At 40.6% G+C, this 15,704-nt stretch overlaps 1 protein-coding gene across 1 annotated transcript in view; it reads left to right on the forward strand.

Moving 5' to 3' along the window:
* kif26ba (kinesin family member 26Ba) overlaps nucleotides 1-7,471 on the forward strand; it is a gene marked incomplete at both ends in the record, with an annotated part of 88,429 nt that extends 80,958 nt beyond the window's left edge. Inside the window, 6 exons of the mRNA XM_083900423.1 lie at nucleotides 242-507; nucleotides 702-854; nucleotides 951-1,165; nucleotides 4,580-4,848; nucleotides 5,962-6,112; nucleotides 7,323-7,471. Coding sequence (XP_083756549.1) covers nucleotides 242-507; nucleotides 702-854; nucleotides 951-1,165; nucleotides 4,580-4,848; nucleotides 5,962-6,112; nucleotides 7,323-7,471 — 1,203 coding nt within the window. The remainder of the gene's footprint in view (nucleotides 1-241; nucleotides 508-701; nucleotides 855-950; nucleotides 1,166-4,579; nucleotides 4,849-5,961; nucleotides 6,113-7,322) is intronic.
* Between the last annotated feature and the right edge of the window lie 8,233 nt (nucleotides 7,472-15,704).

Genomic DNA, 15,704 nt, shown 5'->3' on the forward strand with positions numbered 1-15,704 from the left:
AAAACCAAAGCTATTTACTAACAAGCTCCTCCAGTGTCATCTTGTTTTTTGTTTTTACTAAATGCAAATTTGGTAGTTCTATATAGTCTTATAGTCTATAGAGTTTTGTGGTGAACCCCCCCAGTGCAATACTCCAATAACATACAAAGCGCAAATACAAAGTTTTGAGAAAAGTGGTTTGGTAGTTTTTGTTGTTGTGTTACTTACCTACAGACAAACAGTCATTCCTCTGTTTCCTCAGCCCCAGGGCTCAGTACAGGTTCCACTGCAGCAGCAGCAGCAGCAGCAGCAGCAGCAGCAGCAGCAGCAGGGACCTTCTCCTGGATCCTGGTCTACCCAGTCTCTGAGTCGCAGTCGTGGAGGAAGCCTGTCAGCCAAGCTGCCTCTCAGGGCCGTTAATGGTCGTATCTCAGAGCTCCTCCAGGGAAGTGCAGGCTCCCGTTCCAGGAGTCATGCCCAGGGAGGAGGCACAGATCCTGCAGAGGAAAGAGGAGCTGGAGCATCAAGGCTAGTCAAATTTACATTCTTTAATTGAATACTGTAGGTACAAAAGAACACCATTATCTGTCTTTTAAACACAATTTCACATGTGTAACTTTGATTTGTAAGGATTCCTGACTCCTCTTTACTTGCTTTCTCAGTGGAGGGGCTGCTGCAGCAGGAAGTAGTGTTGGCACTGGTGGCAGTGGTACCAGTAGTAGCAGTGGTACCAGTGGTACCAGTAGTGGCAGTAGTGGCAGCAGTCTTGGTGATGAGAAACCAGCCGTGGTCCAAACACTACCTTCTCCCTACAGCAAGATCACAGCTCCCAGAAAACCACACAAATGCAGTAGTGGCCATGCCAGCGATAACAGGTATGACTTCAAGTTGACCAAAAATGAGAAATTTAAAAAAAATATATAATATTTTGTTTATACTATTAAATGTGATCCCATCTTTGACTCCAACAGCAGTGTACTGAGCGGCGAGCTCCCTCCAGCCATGGGGAAAACAGCCTTGTTTTACCACAGTGGAGGCAGCAGTGGCTATGAGAGCATGCTGAGAGACAGCAGCGAGAACACAGGAAGCACCTCCTCTGCTCAGGACTCCCTCAGTGAGCACAGCACTGCCACGGCTTCCTCCAGACGCAGCTCCAAAAGCAGCAAGAAGAGCAGGAGCAACACAGGTCTCAGTTAAACTCTTGACTCCATTATCTGTATTACTATGAAGACATTTTCATAGAGGTATAAGAGAACACAGTCTGTGGCCTTTTATTGTTTTCATGTAGTTCAGAAGAACAATATCTGAATAGTATTGCAAAAACTGTATAGATGAGCTAAATACAGTTAAAACAAGAGACCCAAGCAGCAACAGGAACATTATATCAACTGAAAAATTATTTTAAAAATCCATTAGTAATTAAGGTAAGGCATAGAAACTACGTTTAAATGAGAGATGAGATCTTATACAAACAGCATGTACCAGACTGTCGACACCTGGACATATGTTTCAATCCACCACATCTTTGACTGATCAGAATTCAGATCACTGGATCAAAATGGTTTCTTATTGGAACCATTAGCAAATGGTTCCAGGTAGAACCTCAGCCCTTGTAGAAGAACCCTGTGAAGAACCCTGCGTTTTAAACTAAAATGAGTTTAAAACGCTTGTTGGACCCAACATGATTTGGTTTGATTTATTTGTTGAGTAAATAAGTATTCCCTAATTATATTTTACATTTAAAGTTAATTTATTGTGCAATTTGAGGTTCATATTTTCCTCAATCATTGCCTTTCAAAGTACCAGAAGTAGAACAGGTGCGGTTTAACACAATTTGAACACCAAATTAGAACCAATTATCAAAACTCAAACAGCATAAATAATTTGTTTTTGTGAAAGAATGAATTGAGGAATGATTTGACCTGATTTCCTTTTTACTGAATGCTAGCTCAGCAGCTAAAAAATGCTCAACCACGAGACTCTAAAAGCTTCGAGAAAAAAACAACTGGAAAGTATCTATGATAGAAAGAGAAGAAGAGATAAAGCACAGTGAAGGAATAATAGGCAGGTGAGAGAGAAAAGAGAAAGAAAGCTGTGCCGTAGGAGCCAGGTAGGAAAGGTGACCCTGACCAACCATCTGTGAAATGGTGAAAGGAATCTGCTGGTGAGGGCTGTAATGAATATATATTCGTAACAACAGCACACAGAGAGCCTGCTAATGTGCTCTGCAATTTACACTCTAGTGGTTAACAAAGAGGATGGATATGCGCATAAAACCAGATCGGACAGAGGCAGCTCTTTCTCATGGGTCTCTCATTATTGATTTACACTGGAATAATCCTTAACTCTGGGCTTGTAGGATGTAACAAATGTGAATATATTCTCATTTTACTTTTAAGTCAACCGAACCTGCACCTGAGAGGACACAAAAAAGACATAGACAGAGAGAGACAGGACTGTTTCCTGCACATGAAGGTGAAGACGAGAAATGACAGCTATGGCAAAGATAGATATCATAGTTTGGTCCTAAATTTAGGCAAAGCTGTTGACAGGCATCACTGCAGTGTGTCCTGTACCGAGGCCTGCGTGTGTGCTGAATTGACAGTCGTTAGTGTAATATCCGCTATAATAGTCAGTTTCTGGTTTAGCTGGCTAGTTGTTAGCATGACAAGCATCATTCTGGGTCTTCCTACATTCATGAACTTTAAAATATTACTTTCTTTAAGCATGGCATAACATAAAATATTTCTCCTAGTTAGGCTTATAAATGTGTCTGGCTTTTGTCATGTTTTTCTCTGTTGTATTGTGGTGCGTACCATTTGCATTAGCTAGTTGGACAGTTGGCTAGCCACTATTAGCCATTATTAGCACGACCAGTCGATAACAACGGCTTAAAAACAGTGAGTGTGTTTACATGCACAGTCGAAAACAATTATTATCGGGTTTTTGTAGTTATCTGGTTATTCAAGTGTTCATGTAAACGGAATAAACTGATATTCATTATCGGTTTATTGCCTTTATCGCTTTTTGAAAAACCTGTATAACCCACCTAGGTTTCTGTCAATAATCTGATTTCTTAGTGACATGTAAACACCTTAAATGGTTTATTCCAGTTACCCGATCATTGCCAGTAATCGTTTTTTTTTAGTGTGCATGTAAACGCACTCAGTGTTGCAACATGGATACTGAACAGTGCTATGTCTCTGACTGACAATTAACGGTAAAGGTAGCTTATGTTATGCTGTAGTCTGCTGGTGGAGATCTTTGCAGAAGGAGAGGGGGAAGTGGTGTAAAGGTAGGGATAGCAAGAATAAAAGAGGTGGAACATTTTGACCAAAATTCATCAACCTTTAAATTTATATATGATTTGTTCTCAGAGATTAGTCAAAACTAAAACGCCAAAATGTGGAGAAATTCAGGTTGTAGTTGTGTCTTAAAATAAACCTTGATTCCTGCATCTCACATTGCTTGGTGGACTGTAAATGGTGTACAGCAAACATAAAAATAGAAGTCTTTGCTTGGACATCCACCATCTACGCTGGAAGCTACGAATTATTGCTTCTTGTCACCAGGGGGGTAATTTGTCGCTAGATGATACTGCTGATGGGGCACACACAATTTGGTGCGTATGTGCCTTGAGAGAAAGAGGGGACAGATGTGTCACAGACTGAAGCACTGTGTGATATACGAGAGAAAAGTGAATCACATCTCCAGTGGAGTCTTTGTGCTTGATTCCCATTATATGAGATCCACTAGCTCTCAATTTGTCCTGCGTGACTCCACCTGTCCTCATCTTTTCTCAGGTGTCACTCCTACATTTTCTACCTCTTTTGCCCAATTCTCCCTCTCCTCCCTGTAGACTATCAGTCTTTCTCTGCCATCTTGTATGCTGCTTCCTCCTATGCAATGGACTACAAATATATCTGCTTGACCTTTCTGTGCCACACTCAGACCAATAGATGGCTGCGGCTGTCGTCTCGTCTTTGCTGTGAATCACACTCACATTCATTATCCCATGGTTCCCAATTTCTATGTAAAGTGAGTGTGTGCATGTGTGTGTTCATCCTAGTGTTCCCCAGCTCATTATTTGACCTTCAGGAAGAGTGACACAACTATTTTTTCACAAACATGTTTCTCACTTTCTACGTGAATAACCGGATAGTTAATTCTCTTCCATGACTCTTTCTTCACTCTTTTCTCTATCTTCAGCTTACTAATGCTCTGCTTTCATATCCATGCAACCATCTTCCCATTTTCCTCAGCTGATACTAAGCAAACAGTTAGTGTAAAGTAAAGCTCACTTTACTTCAGTGGTACTTTACACTTACTGGCCACTTTATTAGGTATACGTGAACCTAATGTACCGGCTGCTGTAGCCCCGCTGTACGTTGTGCGTTCAGTCTTATCGTTTCTAACCTGTCTGGCAAATTTTCTCTGACCTCTGGCATCAACAAGGCATTTTCACACAGAGAACTGCAGCACGCTGGAAAGTGTTCTCTGTCAACACTAAAGAATGGTTGTGTGTGAAAGACCAGACCAGCTCATCTGGCACCAACAACCTTTAAATCACTTCTATTTTTTCCCTTACTTGTTTTTCCAGGCCTTCAGCGTCGTCGCCTCATCCCAGCACTGACCTTGGACTCCTCCTCCTCCTCCTCCACCTCTCATCGTTCCTCAAAGCAGGCCATCACTTCTTCTTCCTCCTCCTCCTCCAGCCCTGGCGCATGCTGGGTAGATGGACCTCTGGGACCCCCGGGTTCCTCAAACCTCCGCGGCACCACTGCAACAACAGAAAACTTTGAGATCAAGGTCTATGAGATAGACGATGTTGAGCGACTACAGAAGAGGAGAGACAAAGGAGGGAGCAAGGTGAGTCAGATTCAAAGCGCACCAATTCTAACTGACCTATGGCCAAGCAAAAGCGAGCCAAACACAGGAAGATTTGCAATACCAGGGGTGTTTTCATAAATATTGGGGGCCCCAGCCAAAAGGGACCTTGGGGCCCCACATCAAATTGGATTGAAGCAAACAAGTAGCATGAGGCCAGTTTAGCCCTTGGTGTTGCTGCACTCTCTTGTATAGAGCCAACAATATAATTTAAGCATCCTAAACCAGTGGAAGAAGGAAAACAATTTGCCCTGTAAATGCTTCTGCTTGAATTGTTTGTATGAGTGAACAAAAGGGTGTAATTTGAGTCACATGTTTTGAAAATATAATTTACCAGGGTTTTTCTTTTTTCGGGCATTAACCTAGTTTATGGTGGCACATTAAAAGCACATAACAAGAGAGCAAAGCACTGAGGGGCTAGATAAAGTGGGATCGGACAAGTACAGCGAGCACACACAGCTGAACAGTGAAAAGCAGTAAGTGTTCTGTTCGAGGTAGCTGGAGAGGATAAGAGACATCAGAGGGTAAGAGATCTGAGCTGCTGAACTGAACACGCCAAAGAGTTAAAAGACTTATGAAAAACCGACAGGCTTTAACACACAACAGTAAGGATTTTCATAAAATTAATAAATGAACATTAGAACTCAGTGTGTGAATAGTAAGCATTTTCAATAAATCTACATCTAATTTCCCTCTGTGTTCCTTTAATTCCAGCGATCTAATATAATACAGACTTGATTAAGTGGGTGCAAATGAATGCATAGTGCAGGGTTTTAAACCTTGATGAATTCAGGAGAGAGGGTATTGTGCGCTGTGTTGCAGAGGAAAGGAGAGAAAAGCATGAAATATAGATTTTCCCTGCAGCAGCCCTAAGAAGCCACTTAACCCCCAGCTGCTCCACTGGAGCAGCTCAGTGTCCAAGTGTACTCTGCGGTGGTCACACTGGGAGTTGTTGAGGTGTGATGTGAATTTTTGTAGCTGTGTGAATGTTAAGCAGGCTGCTGTTAAAACAGGGACACATGTTTCCCTACACAACCTCTCTGGATAAATAACACTGATCCGTCTGTCCTCTACCTCTGTCTGTGTGTGTGTCAGGAGGTGGTGTCTGCGAGTGCGAAGCTGCGTCTGCTGGAGCATCGCCAGCAGAGAATCAATGAAGTCAGAGCCAAGTATCACTGTCTGAAGAAAGAACTGGAGCAAACCAAACAGTACCTGATGCTTGAGCCACAAAAATGGACCACTGAGTGTAAGTGAGGCATCAGGAAGTGTGCGTCTGCATAGTCTATAGTACTACTGTATATTCGGATGGGATTAGTTGGTGGGTAGGTGGAGTAATGTCATTTTACCACAGGACATCTGTAATAAATGACCAATTCGCACTGGGATAGGAAATCTCAGTAAAAAAAAATACCACAAGTGGGATGAGTAAATGGATTTACACACCGCCGTCACGTCCTGACGTCATGTGCGTATGACGTTGCTTCCTGTGCGTATATGTGTGTGTTTGAATTTGATTTCAGAGGCAGTTTGAGACCATGGTGCATTAACCACACCATTTCAGATTTATTTACTCTCATCAATCAGAAGTCCAGTGCCTCTGGCAAGTGCTTTTGACCTTCTGTTGGTTCGTAATGGTGGAGGTCTTTCCACAGACTTGTCTAATTGCCTAGTGCAAAACTGAATACTTCTTCAAGTGCGTCCATGCTTGAAATTCCTTGCTTAGCTTACTGGTAAACAAGATATGGAGAAATATTTACACACATATATTCACTGTTGGTCTATTTGCACGGGGGTAATTTTCACCCAAGCTAAAAGTAGCCGGAATATTTATTGACATCGCCTTAATAATGATTACTGACCTGACACATTTTGACGGGACTTAAATCACTGGGAATCTCTGGTGATAATGACTGTACCCCACCTCTACACGTACACTGACAAACCTATTCAGTCCTTCTGAAGATATCAATCTTTTAAAAGAGAACTGACATTTTCCTTTTGTAAAAGGCGCAGTCATTTTACAGAAGCTGAGTTGGGGCTGTAGTTCTCGACCATAACTCAACCAGGAAAACACATCGTATTTTCTGGGGAGTATTTTCAGCTGTGGACTGACACAAATGTTGAGCTCTACTGAATGTTTACTGCTGCCATAGACTGTATTGAAAAAGCGACATAGTCTCTACTACTCATTTCTTCCCCAGCTCATTCAATAATGGTATTTTCTGGTTTCGAAAAATCACTGAGCGAGCTGCTAAACAGTGCATAAGAACCAGTGGGTGACATCGTGGTGGGATGATACTTGATTGCAGCAAAACAATTTAAGTGGGATTGATTTAAAGAAACCTAAAATGTGACTATAGAAAATGAACATGTCTAAACAATGTTTCCTTTTGTTATGAACATCTCCAGTCTACCGTCTTACCCTCTTTTTCTCTGCTCGTCTGTTTAATATCCAGTCGAGCTCCAGCAGGTCTATGAAGTGGACTCAGTGGAGTATTTGGCAGCCCTGGAAATGGTAACGGACAAACTGGAGACCAGAGTCAACTTCTGCAAAGCTCATCTCATGATGATCACCTGCTTCGACGTGTCCTCAAGACATCGGTAGACCGAGGTGGGAGAGAGGAGACACAGGAGGACGAGAGGTGGAGACACAGCAAGACTTAATCAGATGTTGATTAATCTAACATGTTTAGTTTGAATCTCCTAAATATATACATCACTGGATCAGATGGAAGGAGGGGCTACAGGGAATTTGTCAGACTCCCTCATGACTCCAAATGTAAGTCGACAGAAGGATGGATGTATGGAGAGATGGAGGGATAAAAGAAATGGACATATTGGACAACGCAAACAAACAGATGACCTTGTAGATTTTCATGGAAACAGGCACAAAGCAGCATCTAAAGGACAGGTTTCTGTGAATCTGATAAATATGGCCGCCCAGAAGCACAGACAGATGGTTTTGAGTCTGAAAAGAAGCATAATCAAGTGATGACATTTTCATATTGGACTGCGGAGGAATATCTCTGAGACTCAGACGTTCATTTAGTAATGCATGGAGAAGAAAAAGGAGCGGAGAGTGAAACAAAAACTGCCAATTTTTTTTTCAAAGCAGGGGAGGATGAAGGAGAGGTGAGGAACAAATTCTCCCATAATGTTAGAGGAGCACTTTTTAAAGTACACACACAGTTGAGAGCCATTGACTTTAAACACCGAGCGTTGACTACAGCATTGCCTGGTATTGTGCGTTTGTTGAAAGAGAAAGATAGTAGGACAATGGGAATGATTAAGATAAGTGCCTTGTGGACATTTTCAACAATACTGAGACCAATTCTCTCTTTCTCTTTGTCTCTGGATTTGTGTACATGCATTAAGTTTGGTGCTAAAATAGAAAAAAAAGAAAAAACACACAAAAAAGATGAGTGTCCTCGGAAAATCTTTGAATTTATAGCCATTACTAAATGTGATGTTTTACCGTGGGTCAACGTCTCACTATAGTGGATTGGATTCAATTGAAAAACTTTGGGTTCCCAATGCTTCGTTTCTACATATCTCTGTATCCGTATACGAGTTAAACCCAAAGTGTACTCATGTCTACGGCAACTTGCATGATCAATTCCACCTCAACTATTTTTCTTTCCAATAACCTCCATGTAATTTAAAGCTCCCATAGACCGGAAGTTTCAATTAACGCCGTTTTTGGTATGAATCTGTGCCATTATCTCGTTGATGAAGTCCTAACGTTTTGAAAGAACAGGTTTTATTGTAATCTCGGGCTCGACAAGCAGTCTGAAAAAGCCTGGAATTGTGACGTAAAAGATCCCGTCTCCTGAACAGCAGATCCTCCTGCTCCGGGTACATCCGGGTTGCGTACATTGAACCACAGAAGTAGAACGCCCGTTGTGGAGGTGTTTCACTTGTGACGGTGTCTTCTGACCGGGTCAAAGGTGCAAAAAGGACTGCGGCGGGGAGTCGTGACAAAGCCATTTCTAAACGTTGTTAAAACAATGTTTTGATAATGAGAAGCAGTGCATCCACCGTTCCAGAGGGGGGAGCTGCGCTTCTGAGAGCTGACGTGCAAATTACGTCACTTCCAGGTATTGGCCAATCGCAAGACAGTTGGGAAAGCTCTCGTTGACTGGCCAATCACAACACAGTCTGATTATCCAATCTTTACACGATAATAAATATCAACAAACATATGTTACCTACCCCAGCTTTAATTTTGGTAAAGCTCTCCACCAATGGAAAACTGCATAGCTTGGTTATTAAGCAACAGCAAAACTAACCATTACAACAACCAAACAGGAAAGAACATAATACGTGTTCAAACAGTCGTTTTTATTTCCCCTCCACTTTACTCACCAACAGAACTCATCTGAAGTTTGACCCTCTGATGGTGTCGTGACGACTCTTTCATGTACAGTAGCGCGTCTGAGTCACAGAGGAAGTGAAAAAATGCTTTTCTATGTCCCACTGTTAAAAGTACAAGTCCATGGACTGACACGTGGACCGTCTGTTGTTTGTATCTGTGTTGTTATGCTCTTATTCTTAAAGAAACTGAATGACGTGTCAATGTGTGTGTTTTATATTACTGTATCTTTTTTATTTGAGTTAAATGGGACCATGTAAAGACTATGTATGATAGAATAATATGATAGGATAATAGAAACAAAAGGTATAAAGAGAGATTAAAAACTAAAGGAAGAGATACAGTATTAAAATGTAATTCCTTTAAAGGTCCAATATGCAACACTAAGGAAACAAATATGACCTATGTAAATATATAGTATTGATGTCATGAGCAGAGAGTTAAGTCGCACTTTTCCGTGCTGTAATCAAACCTCTTCTTTGGCAGTGATGTGACAGAAATTGTTTATTGTGACCAAAATACAAAACTCAAATGTTCATTCGGAGTTTACTCGAAGCTCAGAGTTTAGGATGTCCTGTGTGGACAGGGTGATTACTGATTTCATAAGGACTATTTGAATGCAGGGAAGATGGCAGAATATAGTTCAAAACTTCCACTTCCAAACAAAAAAGAAGACTAGGAGAGAGATAAGCCGAGGATTAATATTGTTCCACGATGATTTGGAGTTAGTCTTTCTCCTTCTGGACTAACTTGACATTGTGTTAGATGTCATGATAGTCTAGACTGGCTGTCAAGATTACCTTTGTTTTGCTCAATTAGCGACACTTAAATATTGCATATTGGACCTTTAAGGCTTTGTTTTATCGCAATCAAAAGTAGTGAAATTAGACTACAAATGATACCGTACTGCAATCCTGTATCCAGACTAAAACGTATATATGAAGAAATTAAGCTAAAGAAAGACAAGGATGACGACCAAATTAAGAGACATGTATCATTGCCTGGTTCCATTTTTTTGAATGGATAGAACATTTGTGAATATTATCTATGGTGCTTGAAATGCTTATGATCTAAATGTTTGTACAAATATAAATATATGGAAAGAGCCTGTTTCCCTCTGAAATACAGAACTATACTTTGTCAAACGCTTCTTCTACATCACCGTCGATTGTCGTCATCACCCACCACCACCACCACCCTTTTCCTCTGAACGCCCTTTGCCCAGGAAGCAGAGAGCATCCTGGGAGATCCCATTTGTAGACTGAGATGGGGGGGAAAGTAAAGGAAGAGACTTAACAGGAGAGGAAACGCTGGTTTGATTCTTTGAGACACAAAACCAGGAAATATACAGTATTTGACATTTCGGGGTTCGATCTTATGCCTGAATAAAATGTGCCACTTATTAATTTCATGAAGGACAAACCTGCGAGTTCCAGTATCTACGATGTGTTTATTAAGTGGACCTGCGACGTCTCTCATTTCCTTTACTAATCTCCCAGTTCACTGTCGTCATGAATTATGTTTTTATTTATTTGCGCTCAAGAGAGCAGAGTTAACGTTCTTATTTATTTTACGCCTTACGACTTTCAGAAGTTACTATGCATTTACGAGAAAAAAAAAAGAAATTGTACATTGCTGAGCCCATGCCATAAATATATATATATACTGTACACATAACACATATGTGCTCATCTTTATTTTGGATATTTTCTGTTGACTTCCTTTGCTCCTTCTGTTCCAGTTGGGAATTTTAATGTGTTTTTGGGGGCTTCCTGAAATGTCCACACGCAGATTCCGCACAAGAGGAGTTACAGTCCATCTGATACTGAGCAGACTCTAAAAACCAGGGGTTTATGGTTCATTAGGTTTTGTTTCTATGTGAAGAAGAAAAGGTGGCACCACTTTTCAATGAGACGACACTTATGAGGCTTTAAAAATTGCTTGCCAAATAGTGAGACTAGCCTCAGATCCCATAGATGACTTTGTCTTCACAATAGGCCGACATTTATATCTAACAGTTTGTTCACTGCCTTTTATTACATTCTATTTACTTGTAAGTATAAGAGACAGACATTCCTCATGTTCCTTACATGTTGAACAACAAAATAAAGCTCCTTGATATATTTAAGTTACTATCGGATATTCAGTTATCACCATCATCAACCTTTTCTCTCAATAATTACTCTGCCACACATCGAAATTATTCTTAAGCAGAAATTTCATGGAGCCTTAACGACAGGAGGCTTGTCACACATTATTTAAGGTGTTAGGGGGACGCTCTACTGTCTTTTTATAGCGAGAGAGATGGAAAACATCATCTCTTCCTGGTCTTAACCTAATCCAGGAAATTAATATCAATGTTGTGCAAGAATTCATGCTTTGCATAAATAAAGATTATGCAAAAAAAAATGTCTTTAGAAACAACACAACTGGGAATATACTTTAGTTGTGTGGGGAAATGTGTTTTATCTCCTTTTAGTGAGGTGAACGTCACACCAATGGGCTCCTTTTTGGAACTAATGAAACTCATTTGTAAGAAGAAAAAAAAGAGAGGATGGAGTGTTTCAGTTTGTCTTCAAGTGTTGATAAACCATTCACTAAGTAGCAACACCCCAAATTAATCACCTGAGTATTAGGAGGTCTTACTGTAAAGTGGCACCAAAAGCATGTCAACTTGAAATCAGCGTGTGTGTTGTGTTAAATGAACTGCCAGTGTTACACTCTACAGTATTCATTTGTGCTATTAGTAAGCGGATGTTTCAGGAGCCTCTGAATGAGTGGAATGTCATGTGCATTTTCAACTGCTATGTGTGAGGTTTCTCTCTCAATGTGTCACTGCCAAATATTCTCTGGTAGCGCCTTATAATTCCAGCAATAACTACAGTGTGAAAAACACCTGAGGTCACGGTCGACTTTTCAGGAGTAAGAGTTTGTTTTTCATCGATGTTGACGTGTTGACGCAAAAGTCAGAAATTAGCAAACGTGCAGTTTGTGCTGTTGCATTATTTTTTGCAGGAACAACATTGGTGAATTATAACGTGTTATCTAGAAATCTGACACATAGCATAATGATAAGAAGTGTGTGTAATAATATGGGTCCAGACCACATTTTCTGAAAACAGATTTCAAGGACGGTCGTTGGGAAATCTCTACAGAGCCAGTTTATCAGTGCACATTATAGTGAATGTGAATTGGGAACGTTTCACTTCTACAATTAGATATCGTCTCCAAACTCTGTTTGAAAAATGTGGTGCGGCACTTTGTGTTGATGGAAAAGAAAAAGACGGAGGGAATGTAAATAAAGGAATGTACTGGAAAGTTAAGACTGTTGACTCCTCATTCTTTCAACGATACAGCTGCCGACCTTTAAATACACATAGTTTACTCCAGGAATAATATGATAGGATAATAGAAACAAAAGGTATAAAGAGAGATTAAAAACTAAAGGAAGATATACAGTATTAAAATGTAATTCCTTTAAAGGTCCAATATGCAACACAAATAATGCCTCTAAAAACCTCTTCTTTGGCAGTGATGTGAAACATTTTCACACGGTTCACCGCAGAACATGGTGTTATACTGAAAACGGCGAGGTGTCCATTCACCAATACGCCAGCACATATTTATTTTGTATTAGCATGCTACTACTTTGCGGTGAACCTGTTCCCACAGGTAAGCTAGCGAGGCTACGATTAGCATTAGCGTAGAGCTAAGATAATACAAGCATGCTACTACTTTGCGGCTAACTTGGCGAACCTGTTTCCAAAGGTAAGCGAGCGAGGCTACGATTAGCATTAGCGTAGAGCTAAGATAATACAAGCATGCTACTACTTTGCGGCTAACTTGGCGAAGCTGTTTCCAAAGGTAAGCGAGCGAGGCTACGATTAGCATTAGCGTAGAGCTAAGATAATACAAGCATGCTACTACTTTGCGGCTAACTTGGCGAACCAGTTTCCAAAGGTAAGCGAGCGAGGCTACAATTAGCATTAGCGTATAGCTAACATGATACAAACACTATGCAACCTCATTCGGCACATCACAAACCGTCACAACACAGCTAGCTATGCTAATGCTAATCGAATATGAAAACATCTGCGTTGTGCCTAATATGGTTGCACAGTGTTTGTATTATGTTAGCCTTTAAGTTCCTTATCATGCATTACCATAACTGAAAAACCTTCTTCAGCTCCCACTATAGGAATACATACTTCCTACGGGCACTGCACTAGTTTATCTTAATGTACATAAACAAATCTGAGTCTCACAGTGAATCCAAGATACAAATAATCTTAATCTAATCCAAAACATTTAGGTTTTCTACACAGTTTCAGAACACATTTTGAAGAACAGTTAATTTTGAACGAAATGGCCTCGATTTGTGGGTTAGAGTACAAAAGACACCCATCTGACCTTGGTCTGACAGGCTACAGGTCATTACTACAAAGCCTCAGTGGATTTGTTTTCTCTGTGAGTTTCTATATTTAGAATGGTCCAGATGCATTCATCTGTGTTCACCAGGATCATCTTAGTGTTTTAATACACACTGTTAATACATGTGAGGATGTGTTTCCACTATCTCTCTGTGTGCGTGTGTGTGTGTGGACCTTACCCTGTAGGCAGTTTTCTCGGTGACATATTGCCCTGCTCAGCTTGCTTTGATCACCCACACACAGCAGGGAAGAGGAAGGAAAAGGAAGGAAGGATAAGGAGAAAAAAGAACGAGGAAAGAATAGATGAAAAGAGAGCGCAGAACAAGGGGAGGTGAGGCAGTAAAAGGGAAATGTACGGACAGAGAGAGAGAGAGAGAGTAGTGAGAAGAACAAAGGATTAAGAGTTCAGGAGAGTGGAGGAAGAGATGAGGCATGGAAGTGCTGCAAGAGAATAAAATGGGTGAGGAGGGGGAGAACACAAACCACATTTAAGAATGGAAAAACATTTTGAACAAATCAGTCAGTGGTTGTTTTTTCCTTATCTCGCGTGTTTGCAACATCGATGTGAACAAAGTTATTAATGACCAGAAGTGGGTGAAAGAGTTTTGTTGTTGTCCCAGGAAGGTGAAGGCAAACATGATCAAGTTCAGAAATGAAAGATGACAGAAAGATGGGAGACATGGTGTGAACAGTGAGATATGGTCTTGTCCTGCCTTCTGCCTTTTTTTCCCCCCATTCAAGGAGAGATTATAGGAATATCATGAATATACAGCGATAACCACAGGTCATGATCAGTCAACCATGAAAGGCAGAACCATCTTTCCTGAGATAAGATCAGCCATGACGGACTGTTGTTGCTCCTCATCTGTGTCTGAAGAAAACATGGAGAAACATTAAGACATACAGTCGCCGGTTTCCTGCTCATTCTGAGGGTCAATGTGAAGCTTTATTAGGTTCAAGTGCAACTTTTTAAACGTATGGTTTTTATGTTAAGACTGATGGCACAGCGTGATAGAAAAATGACAGCGCTCACACTTTTATATGTCTCCCATAAAGTCTTGCTTTCACCACTTTATCATCTCGTCTACCAGAATGCAATTTCCTCCAACATGACAACCAGTGACAACTGGATTTATGGCACAAATGAAAAAACATTACTTTGTATTTTAAACAAAGGAAGGTATCCGCAGGGATGAACTCATCATATTTCTATATTTTTGACCTGACTGTTTTCCCTTTTTGTCATATGTATTATTAGAAATAGCAGGTGGTAGAGCACACTTCACAGAAGGAAAGGAAACAAAATAGAGTGAAGAAGAGCAAAAGTGCACAGAGACAATCAGTGTTTATGGCTTACTGGAACACAGGAGCTGCTGCTGCTGCTGCTGCCTTTACCGCTGCCTCATTTGGAATCATTCCGTCACCTACGTAAAAAAAACAAACAGCTTTTCAATCATTATAGTCACAAAACAGCATATTTAAATTTACTGATGAAGAGCAGTGGATCAACAAATCCTTTGGGCCTTGACGTGAAATTTGCTGACATGGTGAAGTAGACGGAGTGCTCTACAAAACAACACATGACTAAAGGCTGTATAACTGCAAGATATAGACATTAACATATTAGTGTGGGAGTCAATGACCCAACACTGTAAAACTGCTATCAATACTGACTAAATAATTCATATTACACACACTGTCTATAATGTTAAACATACTTAACCATACTTACGGCTGTGATTTCATATAAGAACTAACATGGAACAGTTGAATAATCTGGGATGGATGAAGGATTTTGCAGAACTGAGAGTAAAAAGTGTCATAAAAGCAAAAACTTATTTGTGTTCTTAAACATTATGTTAGTGTAATCCTTCCATAAACTATAGAAACACACACACACACACACACACACACACACACACACACACACACACACACACACACACACACACACACACACACACACACACACACACACACACACACACACACACACACACACACACACACACACACACACACACACACACACACAC

Source organism: Microchirus variegatus, assembly GCF_963457635.1.
Source record: "Microchirus variegatus genome assembly, chromosome: 14".
Taxonomy (NCBI): Eukaryota; Metazoa; Chordata; class Actinopteri; order Pleuronectiformes; family Soleidae; genus Microchirus; species Microchirus variegatus.